We start from the raw sequence: 13,641 nt of genomic DNA, 5'->3' as shown, positions 1-13,641 counted from the left end.
TGCGGAGCTGTAGCCTGTTGACCTCAAAACAGGCCTATTTCCACAAACGGCAGCTGATCCTTCCTCCTCACCTGAGCCCAGTTCTACACTTTCTTCTCTCTTCCCGTGATCTCACTGTGATCAGCTGAAGCGGTGGAGCTATGCTTTAAACTGGAGTCAGTTGTGTGTGTGTGTGGGCGGGGGGGGGGGGTGTTTTCACTGAGGGGTCCCCACTTTTGCAGTTAGTGTGAATTTACTCCCCCCTCACCCTGTCCAGTAGCACTGTTCCCCAATAGTTGAGTGGTAGGGCGGGTAGTTGAATAGGCTACTGTGTGTAGAGTTGGTTAGTTTGGACAGTGGCCCCCATTTTTAACCACCTTGTCTTGCTGTTTCAGTGGGAGAGCTTGTTTGTAGACCCAGGCTCCCGGCTGGACACATTTTAGGGAATCAGAATAAATGCAAAATAAATAAATAAACATGGTTCTAGCTAGAACATCTTGCTACCCCCTCCAGCAGTCCCAGCAGATGTGGTGAGAGTGTAGGCTAGTGGTTAGAGCTGGGCCTAGGGTGTCAGGACCCCTGGTTTATATTTCTGGTTATAAGAGAAGGCTTGGCCTAGTGTTTGGGGCAAGAGGGGATTGGAAATTGGGGGTCTCTCCCCAACTCTGAGAGAGGAGTGGGGGTCTAATGCAGAGACTAGGAGCCAGGATTCCTGGGTTCTGTTCCTGGCTTGTCATTCTATCCTTGTGAAATAATTTTAGGTTCTAGATGATAGAGTCTGTTAAGGTATGAGAGAAGGGAGGGCCTCTTTGAGGCCTTTCAGTTAATATCTTTTCTTAACATTTCGGTGACAAGCCTGATCCAAAGCCCAATGAAGTCAATGGAATGACTCACTTTGGCTTCGGCTGACTTTAGCTCACAACATGTCTTTCGTTCTGAACTCAAACCCCAGCCGCCTAGCATTAGCGCAGGAGAACCAGAGACTGAAACCCACTAAAGACACACACGGTGAAACTCGGCCCCTGAGCGGAGAGACTCGCAGACGCAGTGATAACCAAATGGGCTTGTGCAGATTCTCCTGATGCTAGCAGCCTAGCAGGGTGTTAGCCGCACAGAGAAAGATGTTTTATTTGTGAGTACGTGACTTTTCTCTTGAGAGGTTCTCTTTAGTTTAATCTGAGTAGGAGATGCTGTGATACACACACAAAAATCCAAGCCCAAACCAGCATACCTCTGCATGACAAAGGTCCATTTGTTCTGTGTGTCATCAGGGGTGAAGAATGAACAGCCCCTCAGGACCAGTGGTCTGGGGCACCATTTCCCTCCTTTATCCTCTTTTCAAGAGGCCATCAGGTTTATGTGTTTCCGCATGGGGTGCTTCTCATAAAAGGGGAAAGGCTGGCAGCCGGAAGAGAGAGACACAGTGCAGAGGCAGGGGTGGGGGTGGCTCTCTTTGGATAGCTTGGAATCTCGGTTGCAAAGCGCACGGGAGGGCATCTCTGATCCTTTGGGGTTCAAGAGGAGGGTGTCAGCCCCGTGTGCCCAGGGAATAACAGATGTTCCTGAGGAAAAGCTGTGTGGTGATCCTGAGTTAACCTAGAGGGAAAAGGGAGCAGAAATTGGCTTTAATTGAAGCTGTGGGTTGTGTGACACAACTAGATTTTGTCTTGCACTGGGGGGGGTGGGGGTGGAGGGGCTGTCTCTGCCCTTCCCTCTGACTCCCGTGGGGAGGGGTTGTCTCTTGTCACTGTCCTGCTCTCTTTGCCTGTGCCCAGCACCAGTGGCCGGCTAGTCTTCTCTCGCTGTCCCTGATCCATACGTCTCCTTGTCTCTCTGTTGCAGACACATTGGAACATTCCCTGGGATCTAGGACCAGCTCTTACTCCTGAGGTTGCTTAATATGAGCCTGACCTGTCTAGCTAACTACGTGATGCCCATCCCCACGGTATCTAGGCCCCTTCCTATTGTACAGCAGCAGGCCCGTGAACCTTGGTGGCTCGGCCCCCGCCCCCTCCATATGTTACCCCCATAGGAAAACAAGGCCAGGAATCTCCTGCCGTTGGCCCCTGACCCGCAGGGGACCTGATGACGTGGTTGGTTTCCTCTTTGCGTGGCAGAGGTGTGTGCCCTCGGTTAATCCCAGCAGCGGCTTCTGTGTAACTCTCCCCGGGGTCTCGCTGTAAACGAGGATCTTTGATCTCGGCTGGGTTCCTCCTAGTTAAATATTTCATCACGAAGGAATCCAGGCTGTGATACCGCGGCTTGTTTGATAGTGAAATTAATGAGAGGGAGACAGTTGTAGGCATCACACGTGATCTGGCAGGAGCTTTTCCTCTGCAGCCAGCAGCCATGGGGTGAGCCTTCTTCCTCTTTCCACTACTTTCCTCTCTTCTCCTTCTGCTGTCTCCTCCTCTTGCTTTCTCTCCCTCTCTTCCATCTCTGTTTCCATTCTCTCTCCTCCTCCCCCCATTCCCTCTTTCCGTTATGTGCTCCCTCTCTCAATTCTTTTTTCTTTCTTCTATCTTCTCTCTCTCTCTCTCTCTCCTGCCTCTTTCTCTTCTCCAGCCCTTTCCCCCATTCTCTCATTTTCTCTCCCCTCACACACTTTTAGCTGCTTTCGGGGATCTGGTGATTCTCCTACTACAGCCAGCGGCAGCCAAGTTTGCACCGCATCATCCTCTGCAGTCCGTACACCCCGATAAAAGCCACCCATGCAGGTTGATCCAGCCAGGCCTGGCCATTTCCTCACTCTTCCAGTGGGCAGATATTTCCCTCTGTCATTCCCTCTTCTCTCTGATTAAATCTCTTCCTGACCCCACTCCACCTGGCGCCTCAGGACAGCCTCCGAGAAGTTGGAACTAACTGTCCTCATAATAGGCAGCACAACAGCAGTCTTCCAGCCTTGTGAACACCCAGAGGTGGGAATTAGGCCAACAGGCAGGGGTTGCTGCCTAATCCCATGTGGTCTGCAACCTAAGCAGAGTTGAGTCTACACAATATGTGGATGGGAAACCTCCAAGGTAAACCCAAGTGCTGATGTTTTTTATGTTTCATTAAGGCCTGGTGCTGGAATTCTGTCCGATCCCATGGCACTTACCCCCCTAGAAGAGACAAGGGTGTTATCTCTGGTGTCTTGGGCATTTTGGGTGGTTACCTTCTGCCTGAAATTTCCATGTTGTTTCAGTTGCACATGGGGGATTCTTTTTAATTTCCTGACCTAAATTATTACATAACATTGCTTTGTGACTGTTACAAAGCTGCCATGTCCCATTTCAGAGGTGGCTGCCTCTCAGTGCTGGGCAGATGATCTCTGTGCAGTATTGCTGTGCAGCTGTGAAAAAGGTGCAGCATCCCGGAAGTGGGTGCATGCCAGTGCTGGTTGAACTGCTATATAGGAACAGATCCCCAGCTGGTATAAATCAGTGTAGCTCCATTGACTTAAAAAAAGCTCTGCTGATTTACCCAGTCTGGGGATGTGGCCATAATCTGGAAAGTGCTTTCAGAAGCAAGACGTTATATAAATGTAAATTATTATAATTTATTTATTAATCGGAAGTAAGTGACCTAGCCATGGTGCAGAGACATTGTATGGTGACTTAATCATAGCATTTGTAAGGCCAGAAACATAGAGAGTGGAATTATGAGGCACAGGCAAGAAAGGAAAGAGGTTTTTTTTCGGATGTCATTTGCACTTAGATGAAGAGCTGATGAGACATGGGTGGGGGGTGATGCTGAGAGCAGGAGCTGCAGAGGGGAAGGCTCTTGCACTGAGATTGGATGGACTGAACAGAGCCCAGTACAAGATAACTGGAGGAAGCGGGGAGGGGAGTAGAGGGAGATTGAGGCAGGCTGTACCAGGCTGTGGGAGCTGTAGAAGAGAAGGCACTGGGGAAGCTAGGTGGAGAAACAGGATAGAGGCTGGGAAGTGAGGGGAGGGTGAGGGTATGTCTTCACAGCAGAGTTAGCCAGGCCAGAGTTAGTCTGAGTGCCCAGGGTAGCCTAGTCTGTGAGTGGCGTTATTTGAGGACGGAGGTGCTGTGGTACCCTGGGGAAGGCAGGCTGAGGAGCTGGAACTAGGGGCATTTGCTTGATAAGCAGCTTGGGATGAGTTATCTGTCATCGGAATGGCACCAAATAATTGCTGAGCACACTGGTTAAAAAAGCCTTCTGCCTGAAAATGTGCAATTGCAGTAATGCCTTGGCTCGAGTGCGTGTTCCATGTTCTCCGCTCCTAGAGCTCATGTGCTGAGCACTGCGTGATAGGACCTGGCTGCCTCTCTCCCTCCTCTTCGCTGGAGGAGGTTTGGATTCAGCTTCGACGAGCTCGGAAACTGCAGTGCCAGAGAAAAGCAACTGAAATAGTCTTGCCAATTAAAAGTGTGTATGCGGCCGGGGGGAGCATAGAGCCAAAGGATGAGCACTTAGTGCCACTCAGACCAGCTGCCACGGCTGTCCTCGCAGCCGGGCTGCCCTCGCGAGCTCAGCTGCCCCCTGACCACAAAGGGATAAGCAGGAAACAAACCTGCCACCACATCCCAAAGCACCAGGGTTTGGGGTGGCCTTTCCTGCCCCAAATCAGAACAGCCACTTCCAAGGCACCTAAGCTTCTCCATGGACACCCCCAGACCTCCCATGCAGCAGCCATGAAAGGGAGTGTGATAGGGATGTGCTCTCCCGCTTCGGGAGCCCCCTTTAACGCATCTGTCTGTCTATCAGTCTATGTGTCTATCCATCTGTCTTTCCCCATCTCCTCCCCCTCCCTCCCTTGCTCGATAAGAACCTTTCAGTGGAGTAATGGCACCAGCAGGCCTGTGCACAGCCCCTGGCTGTGATGTTAATAGACCTCTTCTCTGGGGATGCATTTGGCGCAAACCTGGACTCACTTCCCTTCCCTCACCCACCTTATTCACTCAGCACCATCCAGGAATCCTGTGACTAGCCCTGGGTCACTCCGCTTGTTCCCCATCTGATCACAGACCTTGTATTTTCCATTCCTTTATGAGGCCTAATAATGAGACCACTTTCCCCCCCAGACTGTAATGCTGAAGAAGGAGGCCTGGTTAGTCAGAGCCTGGAAATTCCTGTCCACCTGCAGGAAGGCAGTGGGTTCCAATGGTGAGAGCAGGGAGCTGGGAGGCAGGACCCCTGGGCTCATTTCCTGACTCTGGGAGGGGAGTGTGTTCTGATGGTGAGAGCAGGGGGATTGGGAGGGAGGACTCCTGTCACTCGACCGGTCTAGTGATTGCAGGTGTGGAACTGGGAGCTGGGGCTTTGTTCTTAGTGATGCTTTGTGTGAAATTGGGGGTGAGTTTCTTCCCTTCTCTGTAGAATGGGGATAATGACGCTGACCCATGTGGCGGGGGGCAGCGATGCTGATGTTAGTAGCTCACTCCGAGATCTGCAGATCAGATTTGGGGTGTGTTTGAATCCTAAACAGCACAGGGCAGCTGATTGGCCACGCTGTGCTTTGGAGGTGGCTGTGGCTTTGATCACCAAAGCCTCCCCAGTGAGCATGAGGAAGGAGATCGTCGCGGGGCAGTCTCGGGCCCATTTCCGGAGGCCTGTAGTTCAGGTCACGGAGCTGCTACACATTTGGCACCAGCGGCTGGTTCCATCTCCTCTCCAGGAGCCTGAGTGCCAGCCAGTGCTTGTGCAGGAACTTGGGCTCTTGCCAAATTATTGCTGTGGGGGTTGAAACATACATTTCAGCAGGATCTGTGCGGAGTGGAGAGACATGGTGCTAGACTGCACATTTCAGCACCAGGCAGGCACTCAGCCACAGGGAGGAGAGCGGGAGGGGCCCAGCCCCAGAGGAACAGCCCCTCAGGACCAGTGGTCTGGGGCACCATTTCCCTCCTTTGTTCTCTTTTCAAGAGGCCATCAGGTTTATGTGTTTCCTCATGGGGTGCTTCTCATAAAAAGGGAAAGGCTGGCAGCCGGAAGAGAGAGACACAGTGCAGAGGCAGGGGCGGGGGTGGCTCTCTTTGGATAGCTTGGAATCTCGGTTGCAAAGCGCACGGGAGGGCATCTCTGATCCTTTGGGGTTCAGGAGAAGGGTGTCAACCCCATGTGCCCAGGGAATAACAGATGTTCCTGAGGAAAAGCTGTGTGGTGATCCTGAGTTAACCTAGAGGAAAAAGGGAGCAGAAATTGGCTTTAATTGTGTGAATCCTAGGAGGGTTGGGAGTAAATGTAGCTACCCATTAACTTGTCTTCTCGTCTCTTCTCATTTTGGAGAACCACGCTCTTTTTGGGCCCAACCCAACCCTGTTGCCAGTGCGGTACTTAACTCAACACCAGGGATGAGGTTGACCCAATATCTCTGGGTCAGAGTAACATTCTCCAATGCAGAAAGACAGACCCAATGCCCCCTCTCCCTCCTGCTTGTCTGCCCTCTCCCTCCTGCTCTCTCCTGAGAGACTTCCTGGTTCGGGACAGCTCAGCAGAGGAGGAGGAAGACATCACAGCTTCAGCCTTGCCCAAACTGATGTTAATTTCACCTCTGAGTTCTCTGGTTCCCAGGGGAACTTTGCAGGAAGGTTGGGGATCTCTGAGACAAGTTGCTGGTTCCCTGTCATCCCATCTCCTTGGCCCTGTCAGAATCCAATCAAAACCTTGGAAGAGTGACAAATGGCTGTAATAGCAGAGAGCTCCAAGGGGTCACTGTAGCCCTGATCAGGCCACAGGGGCACTTTGATCAATGCAGTGAACCCTCTCATCCCCACAGACCTGGCTTCAAACTGGGGAGCAGCGTGAAATGATCAGCAGTTGCGGAAGACCTGGGTAGAAACTATGGATGGGGTTGTTTGAAGCTAGACTCTGCAGGGTGGTGCTGTCCTATTGATTAAACTCCTGGGACAGCTGCCAGTTGCCTCTAGGATTGAATCAATACCGTTTGCAAAAGTAAAAGCTTCTTGGTGGAGACATAAAATATTTGAGTTTATTTTTTAATGACAAAACTTACAGATGGATCTTCGCTGAGACAACTCTCTCTGCTGCGTGCCAAGGGGATAGGGGGAACAGGGTGGGGAGGGGGCGCCCAAAGCTGTCACCCATGGAACCCCAAAAGGCCTCAAAGAGTTAATTATCCTGACTTTGGAGCCGAAGAACAACTGGGGAAAAGGAATTCAGAGTCACAAGTGGGGAAGGGGTGGGAGTTTCCAGCAGTGATTTTCAATGAGGCGGAGGTAGAATGATATGTGGGGAGGAGAGGGGGGGCTGTTCACTCTAGTGCTCACAGTGCGGGAGTGCGTTGCGGAGATACAAAATTTGTATCCCGCATCTAATCCGTGATCTGCAAACATGCTTCGTGGATATAAAGTGGATAGCTGCAGATTTGCAGGGCTCTAGAGATGGGTTGGCAGGACAGGGAGGAGGCTGGTGCTGGGTGAGTGGAGAGTGATGGGAAAGGAGGAGAGAGGTGCTGTTCCAAATGGCTAGAGCTGCAGAGAAGAAGGTTCCTGCACCAGCAGTGTGGAGTTTGGCTGGAAGGACCCAGCAAAGGGCAGGTACCTGAAGAGGAGGATGGAGAGACTCAAGGTCAGGTGGATGGAGTAAGACCATAGGGTGTGGACTACAACCTTGGTGCTGAAATGAACTGGGACCTGTGGAGCCTCAGAAGGGCTGTATACTAGGCTGACGCAGGGCGTGAGGCTGGAAGGCTGGGGGTCAGGGAGGCTGGAGAGCAGGGAGCTCAGTCCCAGTGCTTGGGGCGGTGGCAATGGGCACAGAGGGAGCAAGGACCCCAGGAGTCATTGTGCAGGTAGCCAAGCCACGGGGCAATATTCAGCCCTCAGCAGTAGGGCTGGCAACTCTGGAACCTAACAGCACAGTTTGGTGGCAAGGGAGGCTGTGGCAGGCAGGGGCTCTCTGACCTGGGAGGCGAAGCCAGGGATGAAGTTCTGTTTTTCTCCTGATGTTGTAAATTTCTCCCTCTGCCCTCAGAATTAAGACCTTCAGGGTATGTCTATACTGTAATTAGCCACCCACGGCTGGCCCATTTCAGCTGACTCGGGCTCAGGGGCTGTTTAATTGCGGTGTAGATGTTCGGGCTCGGCCTGAAGCCCGGGCTCTAGGACCCAGCAAGGTGGGAGCCTGGCCTGAAAACACATCCAAAGCAAAGCAAAACTCTCCCTTGCAGGGTCACAGGGCCAAGCCGAGCAGAGCAGCTCAGTGAGGAGCTAGCCCTGGTGCTGAAATAGGCTCCTGCACAGAGGAGCTGCCCTCGTTGAATACTGTTACACTGCAGTTTCTCAGGCCGCTCTGCCTGTGGGAACGTTGGCTGCTTGCTCTATGTTTGCTGTTACAGTTTGGTTTGTGTGTAACATCTCAGCTCTATATTGTCGCAGCAAAAGGAAGTGATTTTCCCAAGTCAGGATAACAGCAAGGAGTCCTGGTTCCAAGTTCCCTGCTCTAACCACGAGAGCCCACTTCGCTCCCAGCTGGGAATGCAGCCCAGGAGTCTTTGCTTCCAGATCCCTGCTCTAACCACTAGTCAAGCGGTTCTCTACTTTTTATATACAGTGGCTCTGTGTTTCAAGAGAAAAAGATTTCAGGGCTCTCCCCCGCAATCCTCTCTCCTAGCCAAAAAGACAGGGAGGATGGTCATGACCCCTCTGAACCTATTAGCAACCACCTGGCTGAAAACCCTAGACCTTGCTGCTGTCTTAACAAGCCACTTGCTGTGCTTGTCAGCTGTTGTACTCCTCATGTCTTCCAGTTAATGTGTCAAATACAATTCAGCGGCTTCATACAGCAGTTTCATTTCTTTTAAAGGCTAAGCTGCTTTGATTTTTTTAATTAAAAATAGAAAAGGAGCTTTGTTTGTGTGTGAGTGTTAGTGAGTGAGTGAGAAGACCTGTTCCCCTCACCCATGGGGTGCAACTGGGGTGAATATGTTTTTAAAAATGTATGTGTTTGATATCTGTCTAATGCAGACTTTTAAAAATATGTTGTAAGGGTGACTCGAAGTAACCCCAGAGAGCAATCAGAGCCAATACATGTTGCATGTGGTACAGTCATGTAGAGTGGTGTTGTCACGTGATTAGAATAGGGAGGCAGGACTGCTGGGTTCTAGTCCCAGCTTTAGGAGAGGAGGAGTATATGAAAGGGGCTGACCAAAACAATCCCTCCAGGAAATGCTACTTAGAGAGGGAAAGCTTATGGGACTTAACAACAGAGAGGACTTGCAAAGTGCGGCCTGGGATAGTTTGTGCCCTAAGTGATGTCTAATGGCACAGGAAGGATTCATTTTGGGGAGTGGGATCTAGTGGTTAGGGTGGGGGGAGGGGGCTGGGAGTCAGGACTCCTGGGTTCTACCGCGGGATCTGGAAGGGAGTGGGTTCTCCTGGCAAGAGCAGAGGAGACTGGGACTCAGGAGTCTGGGGTTCTCTTCCTGGTTCTGCCACGTAGGCAGATCACATCCTTCTCTGTACAATGGTGATAACAACACCAACCCCCCTCTGGAAGGGTTTAGTTAATTCCTAGCTCAGTAAGGTGCATTACTAGACCATTGTGGGATTAACTTTGGTTGTTACTAGCATTCTTCCCACATACCTATCCCCCAGCACCCACCCTCAAAAGCAGACTCATTTTCCCCCAAGACACAGGCCTAATCTTACTTATCCCTCTCCATTGGCCAGTGCAAACCAAGCAATCCGGCTCCCTTTTCCCACGAGCTCCTCCGAACCCCTCCCTGGATGGGATCCCTCTGCATCATAGACAATGAGGGGTGCGGGTTGTGAAGACTGAAGAGGAGAAGAAATCTGGTGGCACAATTGAGTGACTAACCCATTCTGGGAAGGAGCGTGGCGTGGGAGTGGGGGTGTGCTGTTGGGGAACAAAGAGCTCAGGGTGTTTGTTTAATGCAAAAGATTTAACTGATCCACAGAACTGGATGGCTCTGACTTTCACCTTCCTTCTCCCTCCCTCTGTCTCTCTTGCCCTGCATGTTCCTAGCCCTCTCTCCTCTGACTTCTCCGGTGTCAGATCTGCTCCCACAGGCCACTGATTCAGGCTTCTTTCCCCCACAAACCAATCGATGAACAGGAAGGGCCTGCAGCGAGCTCCAGTTCTCAGCAGCGGACAGTGCTAGTCCTGGGAGAAGGAGCACACGGAAGTCCAAGCTTCCAGGCCCCCGCCCCGCTGCAAACTGGGCCAGCCCCAGCTGTTCAGCATATTCCAACAGCTCTGCTTTCTTCCCAGTGTTTAGGTCAATTGCTGAGATCAGTTTAACCCCTTTTATGTGGAGCCGCAGCGTTGGATGGGGCTTGAAAGGGGACCTGAGACAGGGAACTAGAGACACATGCGTGCTGCATCCCAAGCATGCTCAGAAGCTTCCCTAGATAAGGTTCTGAACCCCACACCTACCCTCTTGCAGAGGGAGCAAAAATATATGGGGAGGGGAAGTGATTTGCTCATGGTCACACAGTGAGTCAGTGGCAGAGCCAGGAATGGAGTTCAGTTCCTTGCTCTGACCCCTAGATTACCCTCCCAGAGTCAGGTACAGACCCCATCTCCCCTGGGCTTCAGCTGCGAGTTCATGCTTCCTTTAGCGAACATTTAGCCACCCCAGTCCACTCACTGGGCCAGATTCTGACCACAGCTCTGCCCGTATAAATCCCGAATGACGTGGGGCTACTCCAGATTTATATTGGTATAAACTGAAAGCAGAATTTGGCTCATTGCCCATCATTAAGGCGAAGATTTAGTCACGGGTATTTTTAGTAAAAGTCATGGACAGGTCACGGGTGAGGAACAAAAATTCATAGCCCATGACCAGTCCATGACTTTTACTATAAATACCCCGAATAAAACTTAGCAGCGCCTGAGACCCCGGGGTGCCGCGGCTCTGGGGGACTCCAGGACATGCTGCCCTGGGGGACCCCGGGGACTGACAGCTAGCCTCAGTTCTGGCAGTGGAGGCTGACTACCCCCAGCCACCCTCTGCTCAGAGGCCCCAGGGACCGCTGCTCTGATGGCCTTCCAGGTGGCCGTGACCTCTGTGACAGACTCTCAGCCTTACCCATCATGTCTGAAAAGTACTCACCCCTGTCTGCTTTGGCAGCTGAGGCATTATGGGATAGCTGCCTGGTTTGTCCCAGAATGCACTGGTTGTAGGCATGGCTATGCAGTAGGGAAGGTGTGGTTGTGTCAGAAAAATAGGACTCTGGGTGGTGTTAGCAGCATACAACATGGTTGAACTGCATAATGGCTTATTAACAGTATCAGATGCTCTTAACTATGGTGCTTTGCTCTCACACGCACAAAGTTAAACTGACCAACAGCAGAGCTGGGCTTGCCTCCCCTTCCTGGGCTGTCAGCAGGGAGTGGGGGAGTTGTTCCCCCTGCCGCACAGAGTGAGGATCATCAATCAGGGTGAAGCAGGCGGAGTCTTAGGATTAGGACCCTGTGGAGTGGTCCAACGATCTGTCCGTGGGGAGAGTTCACTGGGTTGCATGGAACAGTGAGGTAGGCTAGGGAGAGGTCTGGGGCTGGGTGGATCAGGGCTCTGGAGACTCCATCTGCCCCTGCAGCTGATTCCGGGAATTGGGGAGACATGGGTATTTCTGACTGCAGACACCCTTGGACAGACATGATCCTGCACAGACAGCAGCGCCCTTGAGAGAGTGGGATTCCCGTCGTCGAGGCATAGGGGCCCTCCTTGCTCCCAGCACTCACAGGGGGCCACCCCAAGAGCTGAGCTTTCCTTGACTCTGCTGCACTCCTTTTGAATACATGATTTTAGCTACTATCATAGCAAACTGCATTGTTCTTGCTCTGGAGCAGCACCTGCCTGATGAAGACAAGACCCCGATGTCAGAACGACTGGTGAGTGTGGGCCTCTCTTTCTTTCTTATCTGGATTTATCTAAGTTCTCCAATACTTAGTGTGATGTGTTCCCCCCGGGATGCTACCTGAAACTGGAGTACCACCAAGCCCCGTGGCCTACCAGCCTGGGCTCCCTCTCACACTGCAGTGCTGTGACAAGCTGCAAAGCTGTCCAGCCTGCACTTTCACCAACATACATACAGGTGGGGACACACCCAGCTGCAGTTACATGCAGGCTCTCCGACCACCCCCTGCATAGGAAGGCTACAGCTAAGGCAACTCCCAGCTCCCCAGGTGCGCACCCACTCTGGAGTATATAACCCAAAATTATGTCATCTTGTGCTGCACAGGGAACTGTACAGCATAAGTTCATAAAATTCGCCCCCTCTCTCAATGTGGAGAGGAATATTCAACAACCTTTGCTCCGATCTATGATTCCCATACACTTCACTTCAACTCACTAGTTTAGATAAAGCAAAAACAAGTTTATTAACTACAAAAGATAGATTTTAAGTGATTATAAGGGATATCAAACAGATGTAAGCAGATTACCTAGCAAATAAACAAAAACGCAAACTAAACTTAATATACTAAATAGATTGGATATGAATAGCAGATTCTTACCCTAAGAGATGATAGAAGCAGGTTGCAGATTCTTAAGGGGCCGGCTGCACTTGCTTTACAGCTTGGAATCCCCAGGTGTTTCATTCACATGCTAGAAATCCCTTTAGCCTGGGTCCAGCTCTTCCCCCAGTTCAGTCTTTGTTCCTCGGCTGTTTCCAGGAGTTTTCCTGTGTGGGGAGTGAAGGCCACCTGATGATGTCACTCCCTGCCTTACATAGCTTTTGCATATGGCAGGAGCCCTTTGTTTCAAAGCTTGGTTTCCAAACCAGTGTATGGAAGAATACTGACATCCCAAGATGGAGTCCAGCGTTGTGTAGTCTGATCACATGTCCTTGTAGAGTTATAGCAACCATTACTCACAGGCTGTTTGGCGTGTTCTCAGGAAGGCTCATCACCAGGTGGGACATAAGCTTCTCCTAAGGCAAGGGTTCTCAAACTGGAGGTCAGGACCCCTCAGGGGGTCACGAGCTTATTACATGGGGGGTTGTGAGCTGTCAGCCCCCACCCCAAGCCCTGCTTTGCCTCCAGCATTTATAACGGTGTTAAATATATTAAAAAGTGTTTTTAATTTATAAGGGGAGGTCGCACTCAGAGGCTTGCTATGTGAGAGGGGTCACCAGTACAAATGTTTGAGAACCACTGTCCTAAGGCCTATCGTTTTGCCTAATGGCCCATTGCCCTGAATAGGCCCTTCCCCACCCACTATCTAGGCTGAAAGCATCTTCTCTAGTGGGCGTTACCCAGATGTAACTACATTGGAAATACAGATACACAGTCAATATTCATAACTTCAGATACAAAAAAGATATATGCATACAAATAAGATAGTCATATTCAGAAAATCATAAATTTTCCAATGAAACCTCCCATGACCTATCTTGCGTAAAATGCATCATAATTATGTCATAATCATATCCCAACATCACTGTGAAGACTATGGGGTGCAGTGCCATGCTTAGGTGTTATGTATGTTGGGAAATTGACCAGAATAACTCCCCATCTGGACGCTTTTATTCCGGAGTATATTTGTCCACACATGGAGTTATTCCTGAATAGCTATTGCATTTTAAATTCACACCGTATGTTATTCTGGGATAATTTCCTCATGCAGCTGAGCCCTTGGACCGCTGCACCAGAGTGGGCTGCCTTTACATCCCCCTTTCTAGCTGTTCTCTTCATGTCCTGCTTTCTGCCTTTACGCTGGGAGCT

At 51.0% G+C, this 13,641-nt stretch overlaps 1 protein-coding gene across 1 annotated transcript in view; it reads left to right on the top strand.

Moving 5' to 3' along the window:
- CACNA1A (calcium voltage-gated channel subunit alpha1 A) overlaps window positions 1-13,641 on the top strand; it is a 168,864-nt gene that overhangs the window by 21,092 nt on the left and 134,131 nt on the right. The window contains exon 2 of the mRNA XM_077838173.1: window positions 11,703-11,808. Within this exon, the coding sequence (XP_077694299.1) occupies window positions 11,703-11,808 (106 nt within the window). The remainder of the gene's footprint in view (window positions 1-11,702; window positions 11,809-13,641) is intronic.

This window comes from Eretmochelys imbricata, chromosome 20, assembly GCF_965152235.1.
Source record: "Eretmochelys imbricata isolate rEreImb1 chromosome 20, rEreImb1.hap1, whole genome shotgun sequence".
NCBI classification, from domain to species: Eukaryota; Metazoa; Chordata; order Testudines; family Cheloniidae; genus Eretmochelys; species Eretmochelys imbricata.
Note: the sequence above shows the minus strand (reverse complement) of the source record. Positions and strands in the feature narration are given on the sequence as shown.